This window comes from Sander lucioperca, chromosome 12, assembly GCF_008315115.2.
Source record: "Sander lucioperca isolate FBNREF2018 chromosome 12, SLUC_FBN_1.2, whole genome shotgun sequence".
NCBI classification, from domain to species: Eukaryota; Metazoa; Chordata; class Actinopteri; order Perciformes; family Percidae; genus Sander; species Sander lucioperca.
Genome location: NC_050184.1, coordinates 6,867,564 through 6,893,336, shown reverse-complemented (window position 1 = coordinate 6,893,336; position 25,773 = coordinate 6,867,564). Strand labels below are relative to the sequence as shown.

Sequence of the window (25,773 nt, the reverse complement as noted above, 5' to 3'; positions counted from 1 at the left end):
TCTTTGTCACTTAGTGTGATCAGGAACAGACTCTGTCTGCTCTCTTTCTTCAAAACCAAACTAAAGCATACTGCCCTAAGTTGCTTCCCTCATTTGATGGTGATTTCAGTTTGACTTATCTGCCGCTGTAGATGTGTGGCCCATTGTCTTGGCAAGTGTCTCTAAATGTTTCTGACAGGTCTCAGGTCTCAAAAAGACAGGCCGCAAGGGTGAACTGCTAGGCTTTCCTCCCCCCTTTGACTCCACCCGTACCACCTCTGACCAGTAGATGGCGATGTTAATCTTCTCTGGCTCCACTCCTGCGTTGATGCGTCTCCCTTAACACTATACTTCTCCTCTCTTTCTCTCTGGGGCACTCGCTGAGGAAAGAGGGGTCTCACCCCGTGTGGAGGGTCATGCCACCAATTCCTCGCCCCCTTTGAAGACCATGAAATTACTGATCCAAGACGCACGATTAGTGCATTCAGCCTATTGACTGGAGACGGGTTGACGCGCGATTATAATGTCACTGGAATGTCACAATCTGCCTGGTTGTCTTTGTGAGCATACTCTCATCCGGTGGCACAGTGTACCCAAGAAGGAATAATTTGATCAATAAAAGGACACCTCTCTCTCTATTATCACTGGCCTCTCTATTCTAGTTTTATTAGTCAATTTGGCAGGATGAAAGGACTGCACACAAAACTGATGCCAACTTGCTGCATCTTCACCACAGCTCCCTGCTTTATTTGCCTATCGCACTGGTTCACTTCAAGGTGCTTTGCTGTGTGTGGATTGCAGGGTGTGCGTGTGTGTGTCTCTGGGTGGGTGCTGCCTGAGTGTGAGGAGCAGTTTGGATCAACAGAGGAGGATAGGCTTGTCATTGTAAGTTGCTTGTGACGGAGGCAGCTCTTCTTCTGACACCACAACACAACTTCTGTGGTGTGTCGCTTGGACACAAGCTTCACGTTGTTTGCTGCTGGTGCCGCTTGCGTTTTGCCTCAATCAACTAATTAAATGTGAAAGCCTGGCGGGCCTTGACGATATGAAGGACAACACACAGAGCGGTGGCAGTTTTAGCCTTTGTGGGTTTTTTTTTTTTTACTGTAGCAGGTTGCTTCTCCCATGTCAACTGACTCGTTTTCAGCCTCGGATACGTTTATTGTGGCTAAACTTATATTTTAAAATGTAAACGTCTGAATGGTTTTTATTGACCTCTGTGCAATTTTTGTTACTTTTTAAAGATATGTATACATTGAGTTATGAAATGATGATTAAAGTGTGTAATTTGTCATGTTTTAATGAAATTCAATGGAGCACCCAATGATGAGTCTGCAAAGTTTTTTCATATATTTTATGTCCTAAGACTTTTGGTAACGCATGTATAAATCACTTTATAAGCGCATTTTTTGTCATTCGACTGTGTTTGGTAATAAACACAAACACAACACACATACTAAGACACGTTGAGCTGCTCTCCACAGAAAACCATCTTTGACATTCACCTCGCCACAGTTTTTGTTTGCATTTCAAAAATTGTACACAATTATTTTGTGAAATGATCAAATATGTCATTTTTATGTTAAGAACATTTAAGTCAGCAAGCAAAGATCAGTGACCATAGTTTACACACAGTGTTGTGTTTTGATTGTATTCTAAACATTAGTTCATGTGTTTGATTTCTATTTTTCAACAAAACCTTTCATACAGTAGGTAACACATTTCCAAACCAAAATATAGCCACATTATTGAGCACATTCCACTGGCCTAACGTTTCATAGTGAGCACTCTTGTGTTAAGTAACACTCATTCCCCATACTGAAGAGCACTGCTTGTCACAGAATGTCATCAATGACTGTAAAAAAGAAAAAGAAAAGCTTTGAATTACAGGAAAGAGGCACTGCATTAAAGAACAAAGGAGATCGATCGCAGTACATTACATTTTATGCGAATGAAAAAAAAATCAACTAATTAAAATTGATTACTCCTGCTTTGTAAATGTGTTTCTGAATTAAATTATTGTATGAAAACATTTTGACCAATCGAGGAGCTGAGGAAGTATCCATTACTGGATTGCAGCTGAGAAGGGGCTGGAATGTTTTGTGGTGGCTAAGTAGTTTGTTGTGCTCCGCTGCGACTCCCCTCTTGCTCCCCCACTGCTAAAGTGCCATGGGTTAATCTCTGATGACCCTCATCTCTCAGAGCAGCTCAGACTCATGGTTTGGGCCTTTTACCTGAATTAAAAGGAATTTGTGGGCTATATAAGTATTTTTGTCCAAAGTGGGTGAAAGTGAGGTGTCACTGACGGAGTCACTGCTCTTTAGTCATCGAGGCTCTCTGGGCTCTCAGGGCCCCGCTGGGGACGTCCTTATCTAAACAGTCATCTGTCTCGCTAGTTTAGCAAGGGCAACCCCAGTAGCACGACTGACAGTTACACATTAAGAAATGTCAGACTGCTTTAAACCAAATCTCTCAAGCTAGTTTTGAATTGGCTGGATGCCACATGTTTCTCTTTAGGTTTAGATCTTAAAAGAATAAAAGAAATGCTTTACTTTGTTGTTGCTTCATCTTATTTTTATTTTTTATTTTTTTTAAACACTTTGTTGCTAGCATGATGAACTACTGTTACTTCACGCTGCACTAAAATGGCTTCTTTTTTTATCTTGTTTATCCAGATCTTGAAAGAAATTGAATTCTTATTTTTTCAAACCACAACCTTTAAAAACACACTTGTTGACCCTATTTCTTAGTTCTAAGCCATATCATAATTTATATTTACAATTTACAATATGAAGGGAGTGAAGCAATCACATGACATCATCATGCATACCCAACATATTGAATCATAAAATACGTGGCTACAGTTTCAAAATATAATTTTACACCATAGTAAAAAATGCTTTCTCTATCTCCAATTGAGAAGGGGGGAATGAACCGGGCAACTTTTCTTTTTCCCTGATAGCCTTAGTATAACTCCAAAGGCTGTTTTATCTCTATTCATCAGTACTTTGCACAGTTTTTACAGTTTGATGATGTCCTCGCTGGGTTAAATGTACTTTAGCCCCTACTGTTTCTTACCGCTGAACCTACTCAACTTTTCCATTTTTGTGATGACTGAGCTGTGATAGAGAAATGCTGCTGAATGGAAAGTTTGGTCTGTACATGCAGTGGACTTGAAAAAAGCTTGATTTCCGTCCACCAACCCCCCCTTTACAAAAATTGCATAATGCGCTTTTGATGTCATGATTGTAGCCTTGCCCATGGCTCTAACACTGACACTCATACAGCGCTGTATGTTATTTTTAAACCTTTGCGAAACAAATGTCAATGAAGTTTTCCATGCCCCGTTTTCATCTGTGGACTCTGATCTTTAAATTTCAAAAGTTACAATCATTCGATAACAATTGACCACATTCAGAGAAGACAATAAGACTCACAAAACCAAACCACTGTTTCTACCCTTCTACGCGCTGTACATTGTAACAGATGTAAAAGTAGGTTTTCTCTTAGTTTATGAGAAGAAGAAGAAGAAGAAAAAAAGCCCATGTTTCACCCGTACTCCTTTATCAGATTTTACTGAGGTTGAGTTTCAGTAATGGTTGTTCATTTAATTTCCTCACATTGTCGCTTCTCTGAAAAGCACAGCCCAAAAGAGAAGAAGACACACAAAGTTCCTTTTGTACAGTCATTGTCAGAATGGTTCAGCTCCAGCAGAGCTGTTGAAGCTCATGCAGTGTCTGAATGAGAGTGGATGTGGAGGTTAGCTAAATGGTCTGGTCTGCACCTCACTTCCTGATGTCTCTCAGGGTCAATAATTCCCTATTGCTGCTCCCATGAGGCCTTACTTCCTCCGCTAAAGGTCACATCAAGGCGGGAAAGATGTCACAGTTAGAAGGGCATTTAAAGCTGCTCTTTTAAAAAAAATTAAAAAGCACTGCTGGCCACATCAAACAGTCAGGCGACTAAAGAAAACCCAATAATTGCATTAAAACTTCATTCCTTTTTGGTAAGGCTCTGGTATCAGAAAGGTATTGGGTTAAGTAATTTAAGACAGCTGCCCCTGCTAGCAAATCATCCATGAAAGCACCAAATTAATATAGAGCTTCATTTTTCGCCGTCTCTCACTTTCTCTCGCTTTTGGTCCTCCAAACGTGTGTTTGGGGGGGAAATTTGAGACCAGCCTAACACAATTTTTGTTCATGTCTATCAGTCTGTTATTATATCAGGGGCACTTCTCCACAAATGTACAGGCCGGGGCAATTTGGAATGAATTGATTCACACTGAGACTGAATCCTATACTTGCTAATGATTTCCTTTTAGCCCCCCACCCAACTTCTTGTTCCATCATGTCCTCTGAATGTCTTCATTGTTGCAGAGAAAATGTGTCCATATACTTTTTTTTGGAATAGATGACATGGATTACGGTTTTGGTACGTGCATGGGAATTTATTTTTCTGTAAAAAAAATTTGAAAAGCAGATGTGACTTTCGGAGACGTAAGATATTTTAATCAAAATGTCTAAGTTCAAAAGACTCAGAGATGACAACATGATGCGGTGAACCTTCAAGATAGGAAAGTAACAGTTGCAAACACTTTCAGTTTAGCGTAATTGTTAGTTAACTGGGTGGCTTGGATTGGCCCAGATAATTATGACTGAAAACAAGAGTCTTGAATTAGTTTTAGTTTATTTAGTTTATATTTTGTTAAATAAATAAAATAAAAACAACAACAGATAAATAAGAACGTACATTTCAGCACAATATTCCAAAATTATTGTAAATGATTCAAATAAGAAATTCCCATGTTCAAAAAGGAGAAGGAAGAAGTTAAAAAAAACAACATTTCTGGTCCTGCCCCCTTTTTCTATTTTTATACTTTAGTTAAATCCAAAACAATTTGATGCTTCACTTATTTACAGTATACCTGTATATGTATACATACATGTACAGTATATCTAACTACCTACACGCACATATACACATGCATACACATAGACACATATGCATGCATTCACATATACACATTTTTTCTTTTCCATATATCTACTTCAAACAAACTAGACATGGTATATAAGCCCAGCAACCATACAGTCAGTACATAAAACAATCACCTCGAGTCCTTTTCCTATCCATTCAATGTATTCATTTTTAAATAGTCTCTTCAAATTCCTCATTGTTGTACATGATTTCATCTCTTCACTGCAGCTGTTCCATAAATTAACTCCTTTGGTTGTGATGCAGTGATATTTAGCATTTGTTCTTGTTCTATAAGTTTCTTTTTAAGTGATGTTTGCTCTTTCTTATTTGAAACAACCCTTGGATACTGTCCGATAGCTGTTGATTATTTACTTTGTACATGATTTGTGCAGTTTTAAAGTCAACAATATCTTTGAATTTTAGTGCTTTTAGTTTGATGAAAAGTTTTTTTTTTTTTTTTAACAATTCTTAAGGCTCTCTTTTGAAGGATGAATATAGGCTCAGTGTTTGTTTTGTAAGTGTTTCTCCACACTTCCAAACAGTAAGTAATATATGGCAGTATGAAGGAACAATACAACATGTACAATGAATGTGGATTAAATAGGTATGTGGTTTTATAAAGTATTGCAATTGATTTGGATATTTTGGCCTTAATATGATTTATATGTGGCTTCCAACATAATGAAAAATAATGTATAATTACTTGTGAGGCATCTTTTTAATCTGTTGTGGTTCAAATGTTGTTTTGCAGTTTATTTCAAATACCGAAACTTACTGTAACTTCAAATAGGCCACTGAAACCAGTCAAAAGCACCAATCGTAAGGCATACAATTAGTTGCTGTTTCAATATAGAAAGTTTGAATTTCCCAACTGCTCCTATCCTGAAACCCCATAATGCACACCTGCATAATATTAATAGGTATTAATTAAAGTTAAAGTGCTGTTACTAGCTAGAGCAAAAATATACAACTAGTTACATGGATTACCTCAGGCGTCCAACCATGTGGTTCAAACATAATTGGATTTTATCCTCATTTCTCATAATCCAAAGAATCACAATTGTAATTTTCAGACAAGTGCAGTGCAAAGTCTTGTCCAATTCAAACTCAATAACATTCCTGTAATCTTGTCCGTTCATCAACTTCACTCTCTTTAAGTGTGTTGGTTAATGTTATCTCTTCCTATGATTGAGTTTTTGCCTCTTTTTCGGCTTTACCTGACACTTTATTGGTTATCTGGTTTGTAAAGATTATTGCTCTTAACATGAAGCACTTTGGTGCAGTAGCAGTCTTTACAAGTTTTACAAAAAGCTTTACAAAAGAGCCTAATTGTTGATTTGAATGATTCACTAGTTTTCCAAAAGGAAGAAAATTCACAACATTTTTATTTTAGTTATTTACACTGCCGACCTAAATGTGCCTTGTATTGTTACCCATCGTAACCCCCTAAAAGCCCCGTTGTGTGCTACCCAACACTATAACTGCGATGATCCATAAGTCAATAACAAGACAAGGCTGAAATCTGTGCAATGTGGTTATAATTGATTGAGATGTCTGGGTTGAACTTGTGCAAAGCATCTATGTCATCTGCTAAGAAGTGCACTTTTCCTCTCCCTGAAGATCTACCACTACAGTTTTAACCAAATGGACATTTGCCTCATTAGTTTGCCGCTGAGCTAGCTGCGGTGCTTACTAAGATGTCATACTTATGCCTATTAACATTGACACAATTTTCCTGTCAATGTTGTGCTATTGGAATTTTAAGAGAATGTAAACAAGGTTTGCTCATTCAGCATATTCTTCCTCTATTAGGTCATTACCTCTCCCAGGGCCTACATCACTCCGTTATTTACTGGAATAAATATTAGAATATTTGATTTCAGTGTGTTTATCTCTGGTTTCTGCCTTTACCACAAGTAGTCTCATTGACTCACTTACTTGAACAGTAAGAGCGTTGCCAAGAGCAGGATGATTTTGTCTTGTTATCAAAGGGATATTTTCTCTGTGTTTTCACTGTATCTTTTGGCCCAGAACATGAGTTGGGGGTTCACCATGCAAATGGTTTAATCTGCTTGTCACAATGAAGGTTCCGGGTGACTGACTTTAATAAGCCCTCAGCATATAGGGATACAGGAAATTCCATATTCCTTGCGTAACCCATGTGTACATCAAGGTCACGGAAGTATCACAGTAAAATGGTAGATTAGTGTCTAAATAAATTGTGCCAGCATCTCTTGGGATGAATCTGCTACATTTTGATAAAATTCACTGTTGAAGTTACATTACTGCATTTACCTTAAAGTATACTTACAAAGTAATATAAATCTGATGATGCTGCATGGTATATTCATGTTTGTACCTAATTACAATGCAAGTGTTATTAAGTTGCTTTTGAGCTTATTCATAGTCTTCTAAAGAAAAGTCAAATATATTTTCATAAGTTCCATAAAGTTGTCTGTGCCGTGATCCTCTACTGTACCGAGTGTTTGTCACAGAAATCTAGCTCTTTATGCAGCCTCTCTGCCACACCTACCCTTTGGACAATTTTAAACTGTAATTCTTTTGGATTGAAACAGGTTCATAGTATATGCAATGCATTACCCAAAACGAATTACCACTGGCAGGGCGCTCAATCACTTTGTATCTTTCAACACTAAGAGAAAAGAAGAGTAATCAAAACCTTTCAACCTATTAGAGGGATGACTTTTACAATTGAATCACAGGGACCACAGGTGCGATAATAAGTCATCTAAACCTCCCCTCCAGTGTGTTTCCCCTTTCTCTGTGTTCTTACATATTTATCTATTTTAGAAGGCGCCACTTCATGGCGCCCACTTCAAATTTATGTTTTAATGCCATTTGAGGAAGAATTTTTTTTTCTCCCTCCAATTCTTGGAAATGCATACTAGGGTGGAAAATTAAGGTGCATCTCGAAGGAAAACATAATAGAATCGATGAATGCAGTGCACTTAAAACTACTGATGTTCTGATGCTATTTAACGTTCTAGTGCATTAACGTTTCAAGTCATTACAACATTCAGGCTGGGTGATTTGATCATGGCAGGTTTTTAACTGGAAGAATTACAGAAGTTTTCAGCCTCGGATTCTCAAGTTATTAGATACAAATGATCACCTCTGCATTAAGTATAGATTTTCTTCCACTGCGCACTTAAGAATGGAAGTTTGTCTTTAAGAGGGTAATAGCAAATTAAGCTCCATACTCCATTTGTCCAGCACTCTTGATGGGCTAATTTTATAACTGCTGATTTGGTCATTCCCCACATTTATCTGGAAAGTGGTCAGGTGGTCTTTCTCCTCACAGCTGGGTGTGGGGGCTTAGAAGCAACTATCAAATGGAATCCATTTATGTTTTTGTCTGGATTTATAATGAACCTTTTTTTCTTAAAGAAGGTCTAGACTGTTTGTACTGTTAAAAGCTCACTTTCCTGCAGACATTATCTTCTTCCTCTCACATTATCTTATTATGAGGAATTAAATCACATTTGTCTCTTCCCAGATTACCACTGCTGTAAAATTTCTACAGAACCCAAAAGTACGTCAGAGTCCCTTGGCCACCAGAAAGGCCTTCTTGAAGAAAAAAGGTGAGACATTTGATTTGCTCTTGATTTCTGTTGCAGGCAATGCAAGAAGCCCTACAAAAATACAATATAGATTTGTGAAAATATTGTATTTACATTTTAATCCATATGTGTTTGTTTACAAAATGTGGTTGGCCAGGGATGCACGCACTGTTTTGTTTTTTGTATGATAAGTCTATAAGGGTCAAAGGTTGTGGCTGTAGCTCTTTACCCTGGAGGTCTAACAGGGTTGGTCGATTTAGCTTCAGAGTGCATGATTCAGGCCCTGTGAATAAATGACACACCAGTTGGGATGCTCCTTTGGGTTTAGGAAAATTAATATTGACAAACTCCCTCTGCATTTTCAATGGAATTATCAATATTGCCTTCCAGCATTTTAACCCTTTTACTTAATTTAACTGTTATCGTAAATTTGAGGCATGACACAGAGAGGTTCTCTAAGCAGGGATGGTGGCAATGTTTGCTGGCTCTTCAGTTTCTCTGCAATTCATTGAGATTATTTCTGACACATTGTTTGTGCAATAAAACTTGCAAAAAGCTTTATTACTCTGAACTCATTTAAGTCGCTTCTATATGAAGTGGCGGTGGAAATGTGCAGTGTTATGCAATGAATTTGTCACAGTCGGCATAAGATGAGCAACGTTAATATGTACAGAGAGAGTATGTGGTTTTACTTCAGATAAGCTATTTCTGGTAAGTGGTTTTATTTCAGTTCTTTACAAAACAGTTCTGTTCTTGGGGGACTGTACCTCTGCAGTGCTGTGGGACTTTGTCTCCAGCATTAGAGTAGCCAAACATTGAAAAGTGAGCCTAAAAGCTCCATGACAGAGGAAGGTAACCTGAAACCAAATCCATGGTTGCCGGCTGCTACTACATACATCTCACGTGGCTCTAATGACTCTTGATATCTTTTGAAATTTCTTCGTCTTTGTGTCTCATTATTGACAACTAAGGCATGTTCATAATCTACTGTTGGATATCTCAAATGTAATAAGGCCTCATCAATATCAAATGATGTCATACTATGCCACATTTTCTTCTTACTTTCTGCTTTGTTGTAAACTCTACCGAGCTCCACTATCCAAAATGGTTTGCTCTTACTGCACTTTAAGTCAATGAAATATGTATGATGCTTTAATGCAGATTTATTTTGGAAAGTCCGTTTCACTGTAGATCTAAACAAGAACCCTTGATTTGCATAAGAACATTGATCTCAGAGAGAGAGAGAGAGAGAGAGAGAGAGAGAGCGAGCGATGAAACACTAAGCACAAAGTATGTTTGAGTAGCACTCTGCAGTATTCATACTGTAGGATAACTCTTGGTTTGTATGGTATAGTCATATAACAGTGAACCTGGAAATCCTGTACATTCATACTTGATCTTCCCTGAGTTGTTTCAGGAAAGTGTTGCAACACACTAATTTCAATGTGAGAGTAGGCCTGCAGCGACGCGTCGATGACGTCGACGCATCGACGTCAAAATTACGTCGACGTCGTATTTTTGCGTCAACGCTTCGCCACACACACATGTGGGAGACCAAAACATTGCAGGAAACAGCAACCTCCTCACAGAATTCCCAACAAAGCCCTGCAAAAAGCCCCATGAAAAGAAGAAGTCCTAAAAAAAAACAGCTCGCCCTTAATCATCGAGGGTATGGGAATACTTAAAATATAGTCCCAAGTACTAACGTTAGCTAAATTAATTTCATGTTTGTGTAGTGTGTTGTGTAGCCTGCGCACTTAGGTGGTGCTAGCTAACTATCTTAGCTCTCCGTGCAGTTTGTTCGTGCTAGGTTAGTAGCTAACGTTAACGTTAGCTAGCTACTGGCGCCTAGGCAGCTGTGTTTAGCTAACGTTAGTTATCATCTAATGTTGGCTTGAATGGTAGCTAGCTTACGGCTGCAGAACACAGCATTCTATAGTAGCTAACGTTAGCTAACGTGAACGTTAGCTACTAACCTAGCACGAACAAACTGCACAGAGAGCTAAGATGCGTTGGTTAGCCTAGCACCACCAAAGTGCACAGCTGCATTAGCATGTAAACCTACAGAATAGCAGTTAAGAGTCAGTTTGATTATGCATCAGGTTTTATGTTGGGACTGTTATGTTGTGTTAAACAATCCAAGGAATGTCTGTACTGTGCACTGCACAGTGTTTTCCTTTTTTGCACTACAACTATGAGTCAAATTTAATTTTCTATGTTGACAAGAGCCCCTCTTGAAATGACCACTTTTCCGCAATAAAAATGTCCATATGTTGATATGAGATAGTAATAGAACATGATCGGTCATGATGATTTCCGATAAGGGTGTCACAATTTCGACTTTAAATCGAAATCGACCGAAATTAAGTCACAATCTCGAATTTCAAATTAAAAAATGGAATCGTCGATGCTGTCACGCCCCATGTCACGTCCGGTCGGCTTGTCAAGCGGAGAAAAAAAACCCACTTTTGAAGTGCTGCAAGTCAACCTTGACTAGGGTTGGGCATCGTTTGGATTTTAACGATTTGTCTTAGTAACCCCCTTAGTAACGAGAACACTACAGGAGGGCTTTCACCGGCGACCCGATAGCTGCTGGTTAGTAAATACGCAGGAACACCAAAAGCGGGAGGAAGCGTGGGTTAATATGTGGATTGATATGTCTACACAACTGTGTGACTCGATTGACTTCTAAAAGTTCGCCACTTTACTCGAACCAAAGTTGAAAACACCTGTTCATGTAAGTCTTCTTTAGTCTGTTGGCTATTTAGGTTTTTTTCCTGGAACACGTCACTTACACATTTTGCACATACTGCGTCTTGTGTAGACTGTTTACATATTTATGACCTTATGTAGGCTACATTTTATGTACTGGTGTTATTGTTGAAAACATTGTGAATACATATTTCTAAAATTGTATGATTTTGTTGAGTTATTATTACACAATGCTTTTTCTGATCTTTTTGAATCCCCTGACAAATAACCCATATTACAAAAAAACTAAAACTAATAAAAACTAAACTAAAACTAAGCATTTTCAAAAAATAAAAACTAAACTAAACTAGCAAACCCGCTTTAAAAACTAATTAAAACTAAACTGAATTTGAAAATAAAAAGTCAAAACGAAATAAAAATAAAAACTAATGAAAAATGCAAAACTATAATAACCTTGGACAGAACTTGAACTCCCTCCTCTTTCACTGAAGTCGCCGGTGTGGAAGTAATTTGGATTTCCAGTGAGTTATGTTGACAATGTTCGTGTTGTTGACAAAAAAGCCACAGTTTACAAGCTCTGCTATGTGCGTGTACCATATTTTGTGGGTTTACCATTGCACACTAGCCTAGCAGTTAGCAGAGTTTTCCTCTGTTTATAGCTTAATACTGACAAAACCGCACGGTTGAATTTCAGCATGCATGCACGTTTTGTAGCCTAAACAGAGCAGCTTATATTGGTTGTATTAGAGAGAGCAACAAGTTAGCGGACTGCTGAGTCGCCCTCTCTGCTCTCTGTCTGCTAAGACCGCTTTGCTGGCTCGATTGTGTTTTAAGCCCCCAACCAAGCCTTCAAGGCAGCTTGTTGCTTGTTGTTAATACATGTTTTAAATTTGACAATGTAGTGTGGTACATTGCGAACAATGGTCAGATATTATATTGCATACAAGTCTAGTTAAAAAATGCCATAGCAACCTGTGCTTTAAAAAATAAATAAATGTAAAAATCGAGAATCAAATCGAAACGTGACCTTAGAATTGAAAATGTAATCGAAACGAGGATTTGGAGAATCATGACACCCCTAATTTCCAGTTAGTTGCTTCCTTTTCTGTCTCACTTGAGCCATATTAGACTTTTGCATAGACATAGCAGCAGGCCAGTACTCACAGTCCCTCTGTTTCTATACCCAGCATGAATTGTCCTCTCAACCCTTTGACCTAGAAACTCAATCATCCTCCTCCTCCACAGACACCACAGCAAATGTGTCAGTCTTAATTTCTAATACAGTTTAATGTCATATTTATGTAAATACTTCTGGATTTTACTCTATATTAACAGCCAGAAATGTCAAAGCACACATAAAATGAAACAATACCATCTCCCGGTAGAGTGGATTTTAAATTGGATTCCTCTTGCTGCCAGTACTTATGCTGGACAGCTGATGAAGGGGAAAATAGGGCCCACTTTGATTGCATGTTGCAGAATCTTTACACAATAATCTTGCTCCTGCATATTATTTCCCTGCACATTTGTGCCCTAATCTGCACTGAAGAATGTCTCTCTGGGTTACATCTCCTTTTTTTTCCAACGAGATCCTAATAGTGTGGTTTATTTCAATATTCATTGAAAAATGTAATTTTCAATGAAAGTTTTCCTTCAACTGTCAATTTCAGGTTATGAATTGGCAATTATGCAGTCCAATATTTCTAGCTCCCCTTCTTGAGTCCTTGTTGAATAAACTGGCTGGAATATTGAAACTTTGTCACTTAGATGTAATATGAATCAAGGTTGAAACCCAGATGTTTTTTTTTCTTTCTTTTGCAGACGAGTCGGGAAATGAGTTGCAGCCATATCGAAACAGTTTTGCTTTACTTGTTCCTTGCCAAGATCAAGTACATTTTATTGTGTTTGAGTGAAATATAATGTGCTCCAGTCTCATCTAGTGAATTGCGCCATCTATGTCCTCTACAATTAACAGATGTAACAACTAAAGAGCGTTGAGCCCCATTTTGGCACCACCATTAAGCCCAGACAATTTAGCAGTTACACACATAATTACCAAAAAAAATCAAATTCTCAGGACAAAGTCAACAACATTTTCCAGCTTTCAACATGTCACTTTGACCGTGGGCCCTAAACTGACATCACTTCGGCGCACCCAGACTACCAAACTGAGTGCTGCTTGTTTGGGAGAGTAATGCGCAGAGAGTACATGTAGCATTACAGGTAAATACAATGTTAAATGCATTACAGGCACAGTACATTCTCTGTCAGTGAGACATAAATGATGGCTTGACTTATTTCTTTTTAATGCCATCCCGATTGTTATTGAGTTGAATAAATAATGCTAATAGATTTCACCCTGAGTAGAGGGCCAGTGATCGAGGGTCACAGGGAACACAGGTATGCTGTTGGTCTATTACCATACCATGTTTGAAGGTAAGGGTAAGGATAAGGTTCATCATCCCAGATATTAATAGGATGCTGTTTGTAAGTGGGGTTATGTGACTCACCTCTCGGACAAAAATGACAATGACCAAGGCCTCCATAGAAGGTAAAGGGATTGATGTGGTTATAAATTACTCCACGGCGCCACCTAGCCTAGGCCTTGCCTACTTTGTCATCAGTACAAGGCGATAAAACAGGGAAATGAGAGCAGAGTCCCCTTTTTAATACATAAATGAATACTCTATGAGAGTGGTCATTATTTAGGGCATGCTGTTTTCAAGCAGTTGTACTGGACCAAATGACATGTAGAATCTCCCTTGCCAGCACAGCATGAGAAGTTGCACTCGACTTCTTAATAACCCATTGACCTCCATCTATTTATGACCCCTGCCATGCCTTTTTTTTTTTCTTAATACGATATTCAAAATGTAATTTTCACTCAAGGGCAACTTCATAATTCAGGCCTTGGACAACACTGAAAAAGGCATTCACCTTTTAACACCCAAAATATTTTAGTAAGCAATTTTTATAATTGGCTGTCCGGCCTAGGTGTTGACCCTTATAGTCCAGAAGTGCCAGAATTGTAGAAATGAATTAAATGTAAGAGCCTTGCTGCCTCTTTGCCCTTTAAAAATACCCAGAGAATATGAGCCACTGAAAATAGAGCTGTAAATAACCCGACGAGCAATGGGTTTTCCTTTAAATAAATACCGATCAGGTTTATGTTGAAAGACAATAGAAAACGTAGCCCAGATATGCAGTTTACAGTATTTATAGCTGTAATATCGAGGTGCCAGCACCGTAATTTCATGCCCCAATGAGAATGGCAAGGTCAAAGCAAATGCTTCGGCTGAGCATCTGCTAATACGGTGACTCATAAACAGGCACTGCGTGTATCAGGTGCACCAAATAATACAGTATAATGAAATACAGAATAGCTTTCCATTATTGTTCTTTTTTATGGTGTCGTCATTAGGTGTAATTTATGTCTTAAAAAATTCATCTCCCAGCAGGTCGATCTGAAATAGGGGTCCAGGGGTCATTCCACAGGTTTTGGAACCCATAATAAATTTCACCATCCTTTTTTTGTCTTTTCCCTTTTATATGTAAAACTCACTTTCACCTTGTTCCCTTTTCTTTTGGATCTAAGGACTCTTTCATTTGCTGTTGTCTTCTCCTCAACAATAAACAGATCAGAGCATACAACACAACTTAGCAAGCTGTAATTTGACTAGTAAACAGCTTCAGAAATTTCCTTTTTTTTTTTTTTTTTTTTGATGCAAGGTACAAAAACCTTTTATTTGGGGCATAACCATCATCAAAGATGTGAACAGACATTAAGATGTACATACATTAAGCTCAATAGCAGCATAAATGTGGATTTAAAAGAGACTACATTTCAAGGTGAAAGGAAAAAAAACCTGAAGCATGTTTTTATTTCTTGTCATTCAGTGAAACTGAGATCTTTGCATGTCTCACTCAATAGTCTGCCACCATGTAGTCTGCTGTGGTCAGATGAATCAGGAGTCCAGGGACATATTATTGCTTATTTGACAGTGCAGTCTGACTGCACAAACTCAGCACATGGCGCTCACCACTTCCTGGCACTCAGGACCTGCTGTAGACTACAGGCCGGCCAATATTTGCCTTCAATTATTCAACAATTTTCATGGCCATTTGAAGTCCTCGGAGCATTTAAATAGGTGACGGCAGGGACCTCCTCTTGGCATAAACTGTGTGGTAGATTATCAAAGGATTTCTTTATGCTTTTGGGCTGCTAATACAGGGATAGGTTAAAGTGGGATTTCTGATCAAGGTCTGACCTGCTATTCAGATATTTCAAATGGGAGGTTTTGGTTATGATATCTTATCCACCTTAAGCAATTGAATGTTCTGCTTTACATGTTTTTTTTATTAATACTCCACAAAGGTGTTACTGTATTCTTTTGTGAAGACCACTCTGGAGGTCAGTACCAGAGGTATAAGAGTCGGGCTCTGCGCGCTTAATGCAAACATAAAGCCATCTCTTGAAACACTGCAAATTAACCTTTTCCAATTGCTTGATTTCTCTCAAAGAATGAAGGAAGTGTATTCTGATTTTTATTATCTAAATCCTGAGGGAATAGTGCAAGTAAAAGGCTTTCTTACAAAGGGGATTTTCTGTCAATAAGCAAGGGAAATGGCTAAAGGAAGTTCTGGTAAGATGTTAGTGAGAGACACAATGTTAGGCCACAATGAGCAATGCAAAACATAATGATACAGACTTTGCTGATTTTTTTATAAGGTAAACCATGCTTATTAATGAGCTGAGAGCTGCTGTACTTACTAGTATTGGTTCTTTGTCTTTAGCTTTCTCGTAATTTTGCTGTAAATTGGTTAATGTTTTTTAATGTAGTTCATCAAAAGTTGTAATTATTTTCCTTTGTTTGGACTAAGTCGCTCATTAAAAGAAGAGACCCACAGCAATGGCAGCATATGGCGCCTGAAATAAAATCCTTTCTTGCCACAAAAGGAGATGTTCATATTAGATTTTTTAGCTCCCTTTAGATTCTCCATCAGGGAGCCCTTTGCAATTTAATCATCACTAAAATCATTAAAAAGATCTGAAGATTAAATTATATTGGCATTTGCAAAATTATGTAATACATTTACATTACAATGAAGAAATTAAAATAATGCATTTTCGCTGTCTGGGGTGTATGAAATCTCCACATGGGAAATATAACTGGAGAACTGGACAGACTCTTATTTTCTTTGCCTTTGGTGGCAGTTAATAGGCTAGCAGAGTTTCAGATTTCATTGCGTGAACCTTTCTACACTATCTTCTTTTGATGGATGTCCCTGAAACGGAAACTCTCAGTGGAATTTTTGAATTATGAAATGAAAATGTATTTTTGAGAAGAGGTCAGGTAAAATTGAATGAAGATTTGTCATACTTTTTCTAAATTGTACTTAAAAGATTTGTGGGCAACTTGGGAAGTATTTAAGCATGCATTATGGTAGCCAAGGAGCCATTTGGTGTTCCCATTAACACGCAGTAACTACTGTATACCCCCTCCGAATGTCTTAAAGGTGTGTGTCTTGATTCCAGGGCTGACGGATGAGGAGGTAGATTTGTCCATCCTGCGCTCTGGCAGCACAGAAGAAATCCTCCCTCTGAGCCCTGTGGGGCCCCCACATCCACTCCATGCAACTCAGCTGGCTCTTGCACCACAGAGTGAGTGCACACATCATTTTCTCCCCTTTGATACCTGGTGCATATACATAATATTAATATGTATGTGCACATCCTCACCTAAAAAAAAGAGTATAATTCAAAACTTAAAGCCTTCTACAGGTTTGCTGTTCCATCTTGTTTTTATTAATTTAAATCCACTAAACAGCTCCCCAAATACCAGGAACTTTACAAGTGTTACCATACAACATTTGCCTTGATTGTACATTCAGATACAGGGATATGACATTGCACTGCACAAGCTCATGAAGTCTCTTGCCATTCTGTTTTAAGGGGTTCCACACTGGTAAGACCCCACACCGCAACCTGTATCTTTATTACCTCAGGAGGTTATGAGTGCTGTCCACTGATTTACCAATGCAGAATGAAGTCCGCGTAATGCTTAACCCATATGACAATGATTCCAGATGTATTCCACCCTCATTTATTACCACACTGTCCTTGACTCCCCTGGCATCTCATGTTTTGTAATGAAAGTGATGTTGATGGGATGGCCATGTAGTTAGGGAGACTCGCGGCTCTCCGTCCATAGTGGGGGGTTTTATATCAAAACGGCTATAAGGGAACTGCATAATGAGGTGAGAGCGGGGATTCTTGTATGGGGGGTCATGCTGAAAAGAGGGGGCTACCTTCCTTTGATGTCCTTGTTATGGGGACGGTGCACAGGGACCCGCATCCATCTCTGTCGAAGTAATGGATACTCTGATCTCTATTTCCACGCGGTAGAAGGACAGGAAGGCCTCCACTGAACCCAATAAATTTGAGAGGAGATTGGAAAAACGGGGGATGGATACCACAGTTCCACAGCTTAAGTGACCAAATAAAAAAAGGAAGATGGCAGAGTGGAAGTGGTAGAGGAAAAAGGAGAGACAGAGAAGGAATGAAAGGTCCTAACGGGGGGGAAAAGAGCAAGTGAAGACCCCTGTTGATGCAGTGAGGCTTGTTCAGGGTCAACCACCTATCCCAAGGACTCCCAGGCCTTTCAGAAGCACGGTATTCTGGGATAGGTGATAGTCTATCGCAGCTATAATGTTGATGAAGACCCAAATTTATGTGGTTACCATATGGATGCTGGAGAATGACTCAAAATTTTCGATAGGAAAGGTTACAGGTTCATCCCTCAGTGCTGCAGCAGCAATGAAATGTGCCCTTGAGTAAGGAGAATAAAACAGCATTCACCTTGAAGATATACCATATAGTCCAATGTGACAGCAGGTCCCTCATTTTATTTGCATGTCAAATCACACAAGTGGTAAGGCACAAGATCAATCTGGTTTACTTACTTAAGCCAGTAAACATGTACCACATAACCCATTAGGTGAAATCAGACCTGTAATAGAATATCAGTGGCGTATTTTAGCGGCCTAGCCGCTAATAATTTCATATTCATTTGGCCCCACCAGAGTAAATAAAAGTAAAACTCACACTGTATTTCATTCAGACCTGTTTGTTGTTTAGTGACATTTTCAGTTGAATGCCTCTCTTATGTGGGGAATTTCCACTTTGACAGACAGTTGGCCTACCCAGATGACAGCTTGCACAATGACACACTTTCACATTATCTGTCACTCAGCAAGGCATTCAACTTCTAAATACACACACACACACACACACACACACACACACACACACACACACTCTCTTACCTTTTTGTATGTTTTAGTTGTTTTAAACGTTTGCATGCAAACACTGTATTAGGCCCAACCCCAAAATAATTGGATGACAATGGTGTCCTTTCTGGAAGAGCAGGATAGAGAGTGCTTGTTAGCTCTGTATACTTTACCCTTTATAGTCTAGACATTTTGCGTAAAACAGATGGATAAATAGATTGAATGATTGTAACATCACAAAGAGATAGATTCCATTGCATTGTGCTCGATCATTTAAAAAGGAAATTTCTAAAACTTTAATTTCTTCATCTTAAAGGAATACATCAGTGGTTTGGTATTTACATACAGTACATACATTAACTACAAATTGTGTATCATTGAGAAATAAATGTAGTTTAAATGATTTATACTTTGGAGCTAAAACTTCAACTTCACATTCAGCTCATGGGATTCATCCTCCTCTCCAGGTCCAGCAGGGTACAGATGGAGAGACTATGGTGCCCTCACTGTCATTATGGTGGGCATCGCCTTTGGCTTTCATCAGCTTTACAAAGTAAGTTGCAGCCTATTTCCTCACTGACTTTGCTTTCACAGTTAATCTTTCTAAAATGTGTTGTACAAATTATCCTTTGCATCCTAAGATCTGTCAGTACTGCCTCTCCCTGATTTTACATTAAAATGGGTGGGCTTAGCAAGTACATCAGTTTATGATGAATTATGGTGCTAGAATAGAAGGCGCCTCTGCAGTATGTAACATCACTCTGGTCTTGTTATTAAAGCAACCCTGCTTTACGTCAAAGCATGATCTCATTTGAACCCCTTCATTTTAACTTACCCCCCCCCCCCAAGATATATTTTTTTCCCTTTTAAAAAATATAGTTGCTAACACAGCACACAACCATTTTTTTGACGTCCTACCGTCTAAAAATAATCACCCTGGTTTTTATCGGGCTTAGCAGCCCTTGAACATGAGCTCATGAGGCCCCTTGTCCCCGGTGACATTAATCCCATAGTGGTTGTTAGTAGTAGTCTGAGTGGCATGTGGAAGCCATTACTCTCGTTTTAGAGGAGGACAGGAGCCCTAGCAGTAGCTCTCACCCTGGATGACAGGCCGTTCTCCTCCGTGTGTGCAAGAGAGAGAAAGGGAGCGCGTATCATGTACTTGCATATGCCTACCTGACCCTGTCGGACATACTGGCTTCTCTATGGATCCTGTTACATCCTAATATTTCATCCTTCTTTACACAGCCTTTCACAAGGCTGCACATGCACATTCACGGTCCTCTGCCCCTTATTCCACTGTCCCTGTAGTCTTTGACTGACAAAAACACACACTGCACCAGTCCACTGTTTCTTACGTGCAGCAGGGTTTGCCAGCCACTGGTCGTCTGGGAGGTGGGATTCCCTGGCGGGACGGTGCAGGTTGCTGTCATGTCACTGGAGCGTAGCGCCAGTCGCACCATATGTCCAGGCTTCTGCCCATACTTTATTTATGTTATGGCGCACCTTGTAAACACCACACTCCCAGCAACCCACTTATTAATTACCACGTGTTGACACTCATTTAATCTTTTTCTCTAAAAAGTGTTTATTACTGGCACTGGTGTGGCTGCTTGCCACCTGAGTTGGAGAGAAAACCTGGCTCAGGCAGCAGAGCGCTGCAAACCGTCTGTGAGGGATTAAGTGATCCTTATTATTACTTATTTCATTTACAATGGTATGAAATAGAGATGGCAGCAAATCTAGAACTAGCAACTATTTGAATGATTATGTTTGATAAATAACTGTAAAAACATTGTTTATTAAAAATGTAGGTTCATTTTGTAATCGACTAATGGTTTTAACACTAGATGTGTGCACATGCCTCTATCACTTGCTTGGACACTGCCGCATAAATGCATGCGCCTGATCAGGCATTTTAAACAATGAGGCAATAGTCCAATAAAATAATGCCTTTGACCGTCCACTGCCAAGTCTAGGTGGCCCTGTCTTTTTCTCATCTTCTGCTCGATCCAACCAGGGAGAAGTGTAATATTGTGTCATGCTTTTAATTGCAGAAATACATCCTTCCCCTCATTATGGGCAGCCGGGAGGACAAGAAGCATCTGCAGAGGATGGAGAGCAACATTGCGGCAATGAGTGGCACGCTGACACAGACAGGTGAAGATTAATATCTTCATCACTTTCTCCCTCCTTAACATTTTCCCTCATTTATCTGTCGCCAAAATCGGGGGGCCCCGCACGTTTTTAACAAATGACGCCGCTGTCATTTCGCTTTAATTTGAAATTGCTTGTTTACTGTCAGACTCGAGCTCAATTAATTACGTTTCGCTGAAAAGCTCTTAACCTCGGAATATTAATGAGTAGTTGGGAAATGACAACTTACCCCGCCCCCCCCGCCCATCCTCTCTCACTCCCCCCTTCCATCCGTCTCCCCCTGCGCCAACCTCACCCCCATCCAAACCTCCACCGCCATCATCATCATCCACCCTCTTCCCTGTAGGTTGGGAGAAAGTTCATTTCAATTTTGTGTGTGTGTGTGTGTGTGTGTGTGTGTGTGTGTGTGGGTGGCATGGCGCTGTGTGGCGTCTGGGCTCAGCACTGGCCCTAGTGTGATTAAGTGCACGGTGACAGGTGCGGCTCCCATGTTGGACAGGTGAGGAATCTCAACCTGGCTGTCAGACATGGAGAGAGAGAGAGAGAAGCAGGGAGATGCTTTCCTAGCTCTTCGTCAGTATAATTAAAAATCCAGGGAGGCGTAAATGAGAGAGGCACTCTGAGAAAGTTTGGTCTTGTTAGCAGTGCTGTTGATCTGGAGTGTGTTTTCACCTGAAAGGTACTAATATTTGAGATAGGTAGCCCGGCAGAAATAAAGACAGTAGAAACTACAGTTTAACAAAACAACTAAAAAGTAATTTTAGTACACTCTAAATTAGTCCTTTTCAAGATACTCAAAGGCGGTTTACACAACAAGTTAAATAAAAGAACCTAGAGGCATTAAGTAACAGGACATTAAATCAAAATTAAAAGCAGTTCTAAAAAGTTTTTAGCAACTTTCGGGGAATTGTAGAGCTTTGAGGGCATATTTATCACATAATTTAGCGTTTTAACATTAATGTTTGAATTATGAAAACATTAAATTAAAATGTGTATTTCAGTCAAATTATTTATTTTTTTTGAAATTGAATGAAGTCACATTCAAGTGTACGTGAGCTGTGCGCACCTGTCTGTATCAGATATCAAAGAAAGTAAAAACCTTCCCTCAGGAGTTTTTTTATGCCTAAAGAGATTGTGAGAAAAACCGTATGAATAACCATCATGCAGGTGTATACAGGGTTTTGAGCTGCTGAGAGAAAAAGAAAAGCCAGACTGTTTCCACCACAGTCTGTACAATAGAAATGCAATTTCCCCTTGGGCGATCAATAAAGTATGTTCTGCTTCTTCTTATGTATTCTTAACTTGAATCATAAGTATGGCCTTGTCAGTTTCTATACAAGTATCCTTTGTTTGAATTTCTCTTGTTCTCCAAATTAAAACAAATTAAGTATTTGAGTTTACAGCTCCTGTCACGAACCCACATACTGTAGATGAAAATATGGCTGTTATCATTTTATCCAGTCACACCCATGCTATTGTTTTCTGGCTGGCTAAAGTAGGTGGAGGGCAGCAATTTTGTGAGATTGCGTGCGAGGTGTGCCACCCTGAATCTGATTAACAAATATATGCTCTTTTATGGTCATTTTCTCCCAACTATGCAAACACATTTCCTCTGGCTATTCCAATGTCCCTTCTTGATCTACTTATCACTTTCTGGCCATTTGCCAACTTACAAACCCTGTTTTGTTTGTCAGTATAGACAGGATTCCACAGTAAGAGTCCTCCTGTGCTTTGCAGCGAGTAGGTAAGCCTCCAGTTAAAAAAAAAAAACCCATCTCAATCAAATATCTTTTCTTCAGCCAGTGTGGGGAACTAATTTGCTATGACTGCAGTAGCCAAACTGCTATTGTAGTTAATGACTGTTGTAGTTAACAGTTGGGGAGAGGGGTTGCAATTACACTGAGAGTTTTCTCCCTCTGCTTTCCCTTTGTCTTCCTCTCCCTCCTGCTCCCTCTCTCCTCGCTGCACTGAGTAATAGCGACCGACTGCCTCGCTGCTGCCAATTGCTTGAACCCCCTTTTGTTAAAGTTCATGTATTTCTCTAGTGCCGGGCGCAATGAGGTGATGTATCCTTTTGAATGGTGACCACATTAGTCTCTCTCGCCAGCCCCAGCTCGAGAGTAGGGGCCTTGACTCCCATTATGATTTGCCTACAACTTCACACAGACAATTAATGAATGGATCTTGGAACTACTTCAGCGCACCCAGGCTGTAATGGAATTGTGCGGCTGTTTGGGCACTCTTTGTTGGTGGGAGCCATATTGGTGACCAGCTGGCCATTAAAGACAGAGACAGGCCTGGACATATGTAGTGTACATTATATCGAGGTATTTACTGAATAATTTACTGAATACACAATGTGCACCCTCCTCACAGCAGCTGCATGCCTCACGCATCATCTTGTCTCAGATTCTCTCTCTCTCTCTCACACACACACACACACACACACACACACACACACACACACACATACACTGCAGCTACAGCCTCCTTCTGATTCATGCCTGGCCAAAGTCATTGACTTCATTATTCTTGGCTTCATATCTGTGATAACTGGGGATATGAAGTTATGCATTTTTATCAAGTGTCTGAACAGTACAAATAAGTCAACTTTGTGGAGAGACATGAAAGGAATTGGACTGTTGTGGCTGAAAAAGCGGTGCCACTGGTAATTCAGGAGGCACGGCATTATAGGCTGGCAGACTGGCACACACATCTGGATAAGCTGTTTTGTGGTGAGGTAGAATCGGAGACTAATAGGGCAGCTCTTGGTTTAGCGTGCACACCCTGTCATAGTAACACCTTTTTTAAGCAGGGATGGCCGCGGTATTTTAGTTTTATTACCGTCTTCAGAATGGCTGGTCACACTATGGAGCACAAACATAGTAACAAACTCTAATTGTTTGCGGTTTTTGGCCCCAACCAACGATCCTGCTCAAACTTGTGTTCCATAGTATTTTGCAAGCATGAAAAGATCAAACGTTTTAGCACCCCACCTATATTGATACAACTCCACCCATTTAAACACAGGTGTCACTGCAAGATATTAGCTTCTTTGAAAGATCAAATATTTTGTCTGTGTTGTTTTTTCAAAAGAAACACAGCCTCTGAGCCGGGCTCTGTCTTTTGTCCTGGCCTGGGTTAATGTGAGAGGGTTCTTTACATCCCATCCAGCCGGCTGCAGCTCAGGCTTTTAACCATTGGCCTGACAACCTCAGCAGTGGACCGCCACAATATCTGTTGATGTTAATCCTATTAGGCTTGATTTAACACTTTACACGCCCATGATTTATATGAATGTTTATTGGTTTTCTGTAATATAATCAGCTTGGGGAAACTTAATGCATTGTTTGGTAATACACGCGTGACTGGAAGCAGGGGGCAACAAACTGTGCCCAGTGTTATTTGAAATCATACACCCTCGTCCAACACCAACACTTGAACTAATTCAATCTTCAAAGTCAATGGAAAAAGAACAATATTTATTAGGATTAGGGGGGACATTTTGTCTGGCAGCCTCCTCCCAAATGAGAGCCTTGTTTTTTCCTTTGTTGATCGTTTGAGGATTTAAGATGCATTAGAAGGCAGTGTCTGGGTGGATAATGGAAGGTTAGAGACTGTTATTTGATTTAAGTTCAGGCACTAGAGATTAATATCTCCATCCTATGTGCCCCTCCACCTTCTTCCCACCCCCTACCCTCAGCACCTCGGACCTAAAAGCTGCGACTTAAGTTACCGGGTATTAGCTTTGATTACAATTCTTAGAGGACAGCTTTGATCAGTGACACAAGTTGAGTTCCATCAGTTCTGTCATTGACGCTTGAAATAAATAGTTCAGTTCTGTGTCACCAAAACAACCTTATCACAACATAATCTCTTGCCTTTTTTTTTTTAAGTGCGCTGAATTTGCCATCTGTTTTTCTGCTTGTTTCCACAGTCAGCCAGCTGCAGCAGACCCTGGTCTCTGTCCAGGAGCTCCTGATCCAGCAGCAGCAGAGGATCCAGGAGCTCTCTCAGGAACTGGCTGCAGCAGAGGTACAGTAGCTACCATCTCATCAGCAACTCAGCAGCGCCCTTCACTTACCATCACAGTTTGCAATTTCCTGGAATATCAGTGATTTCAGTTAGACCTCTGAGATTCTACTTATTTATCATTCAAACTTTCTTTTTGTTTTGCATCACCTTATCCTTCTCCATTGTTCTTACTGTAATTCAGTTACAGCAGCACATTTGTTGCATTCGGAGGTGCCCCTAAATGTTAATATAGTGTGTCAAGACACACTTGTTTGTTTGAAACCACCAGGACCATCGAACTTAATTATTTCAGAAACAACATTTTTGTGTTATTATATCTTGATGGCAAACTAACAACAACAACAACATGAAACAACTTTACAAAGCTGACAGGAAGTGTATCTTTACTGTAGTTTGAACATGAAAGTTACGGACTGCACCTTCAAGGTCTGTTATGTATGATTAATGTTTTTGAGGAAAGCTAGACAGGCAGTAACTTTGAAATTGCAAAAGAGCTCCGTAAACGTAAAGTTGCAGGTTGAAATCTCCAGATTGATGAGGAGAGAAAAAAGGTTTCTCTGTGCCCTCTGTATACTAAAACCTCTTGCGCAGCCCCGAGTCATAACTACCTAAGACAGACAGCCTTATTATACTGTATATCATCAGAACACAAGCTGCAAAAAAGTATGGTGCATCTCATCATGGGACCATAATCTTTAACCATATTGCCTCCTCGCCTTGATTTTTATAGACAGTGTTCATAATCTACTCAGAATTGTAAGTGTTTAAGTGAATCGGAGTGAATGACTGGTCTAAAAACTTATATGCAGGGATGAAATGTTGCTTGCTTTTTATAACACCGCCCATAAATCGCTTTATGATCTCTGGGCTCTAAAAAAGTGACTTGGAAGGGACAATCTTAGACAATGTTTTATGTCCACAGCTTGTTTAGCACATGATGTTTCACTGTAGCATCTGGATATTGCAGGAAAACATATGCGGACACATCTGCTTCGGCACAAACTAGGAAGAAAAATATGATTCTCTTCCCCGAGGTTCAGCA

At 39.6% G+C, this 25,773-nt stretch overlaps 1 protein-coding gene across 3 annotated transcripts in view; it reads left to right on the top strand.

Annotated features, from left to right (window-relative positions):
* Positions 1–25,773, top strand: part of pex14 (peroxisomal biogenesis factor 14) — a 48,432-nt gene that overhangs the window by 12,929 nt on the left and 9,730 nt on the right. For all 3 annotated transcript variants that reach the window (XM_031286840.2, XM_031286839.2, XM_031286838.2), the window contains exons 3-7: positions 8,474–8,558; positions 16,786–16,911; positions 19,007–19,092; positions 20,597–20,699; positions 24,634–24,731. In XM_031286840.2, the coding sequence (XP_031142700.1) occupies positions 8,474–8,558; positions 16,786–16,911; positions 19,007–19,092; positions 20,597–20,699; positions 24,634–24,731 (498 nt within the window). The remainder of the gene's footprint in view (positions 1–8,473; positions 8,559–16,785; positions 16,912–19,006; positions 19,093–20,596; positions 20,700–24,633; positions 24,732–25,773) is intronic.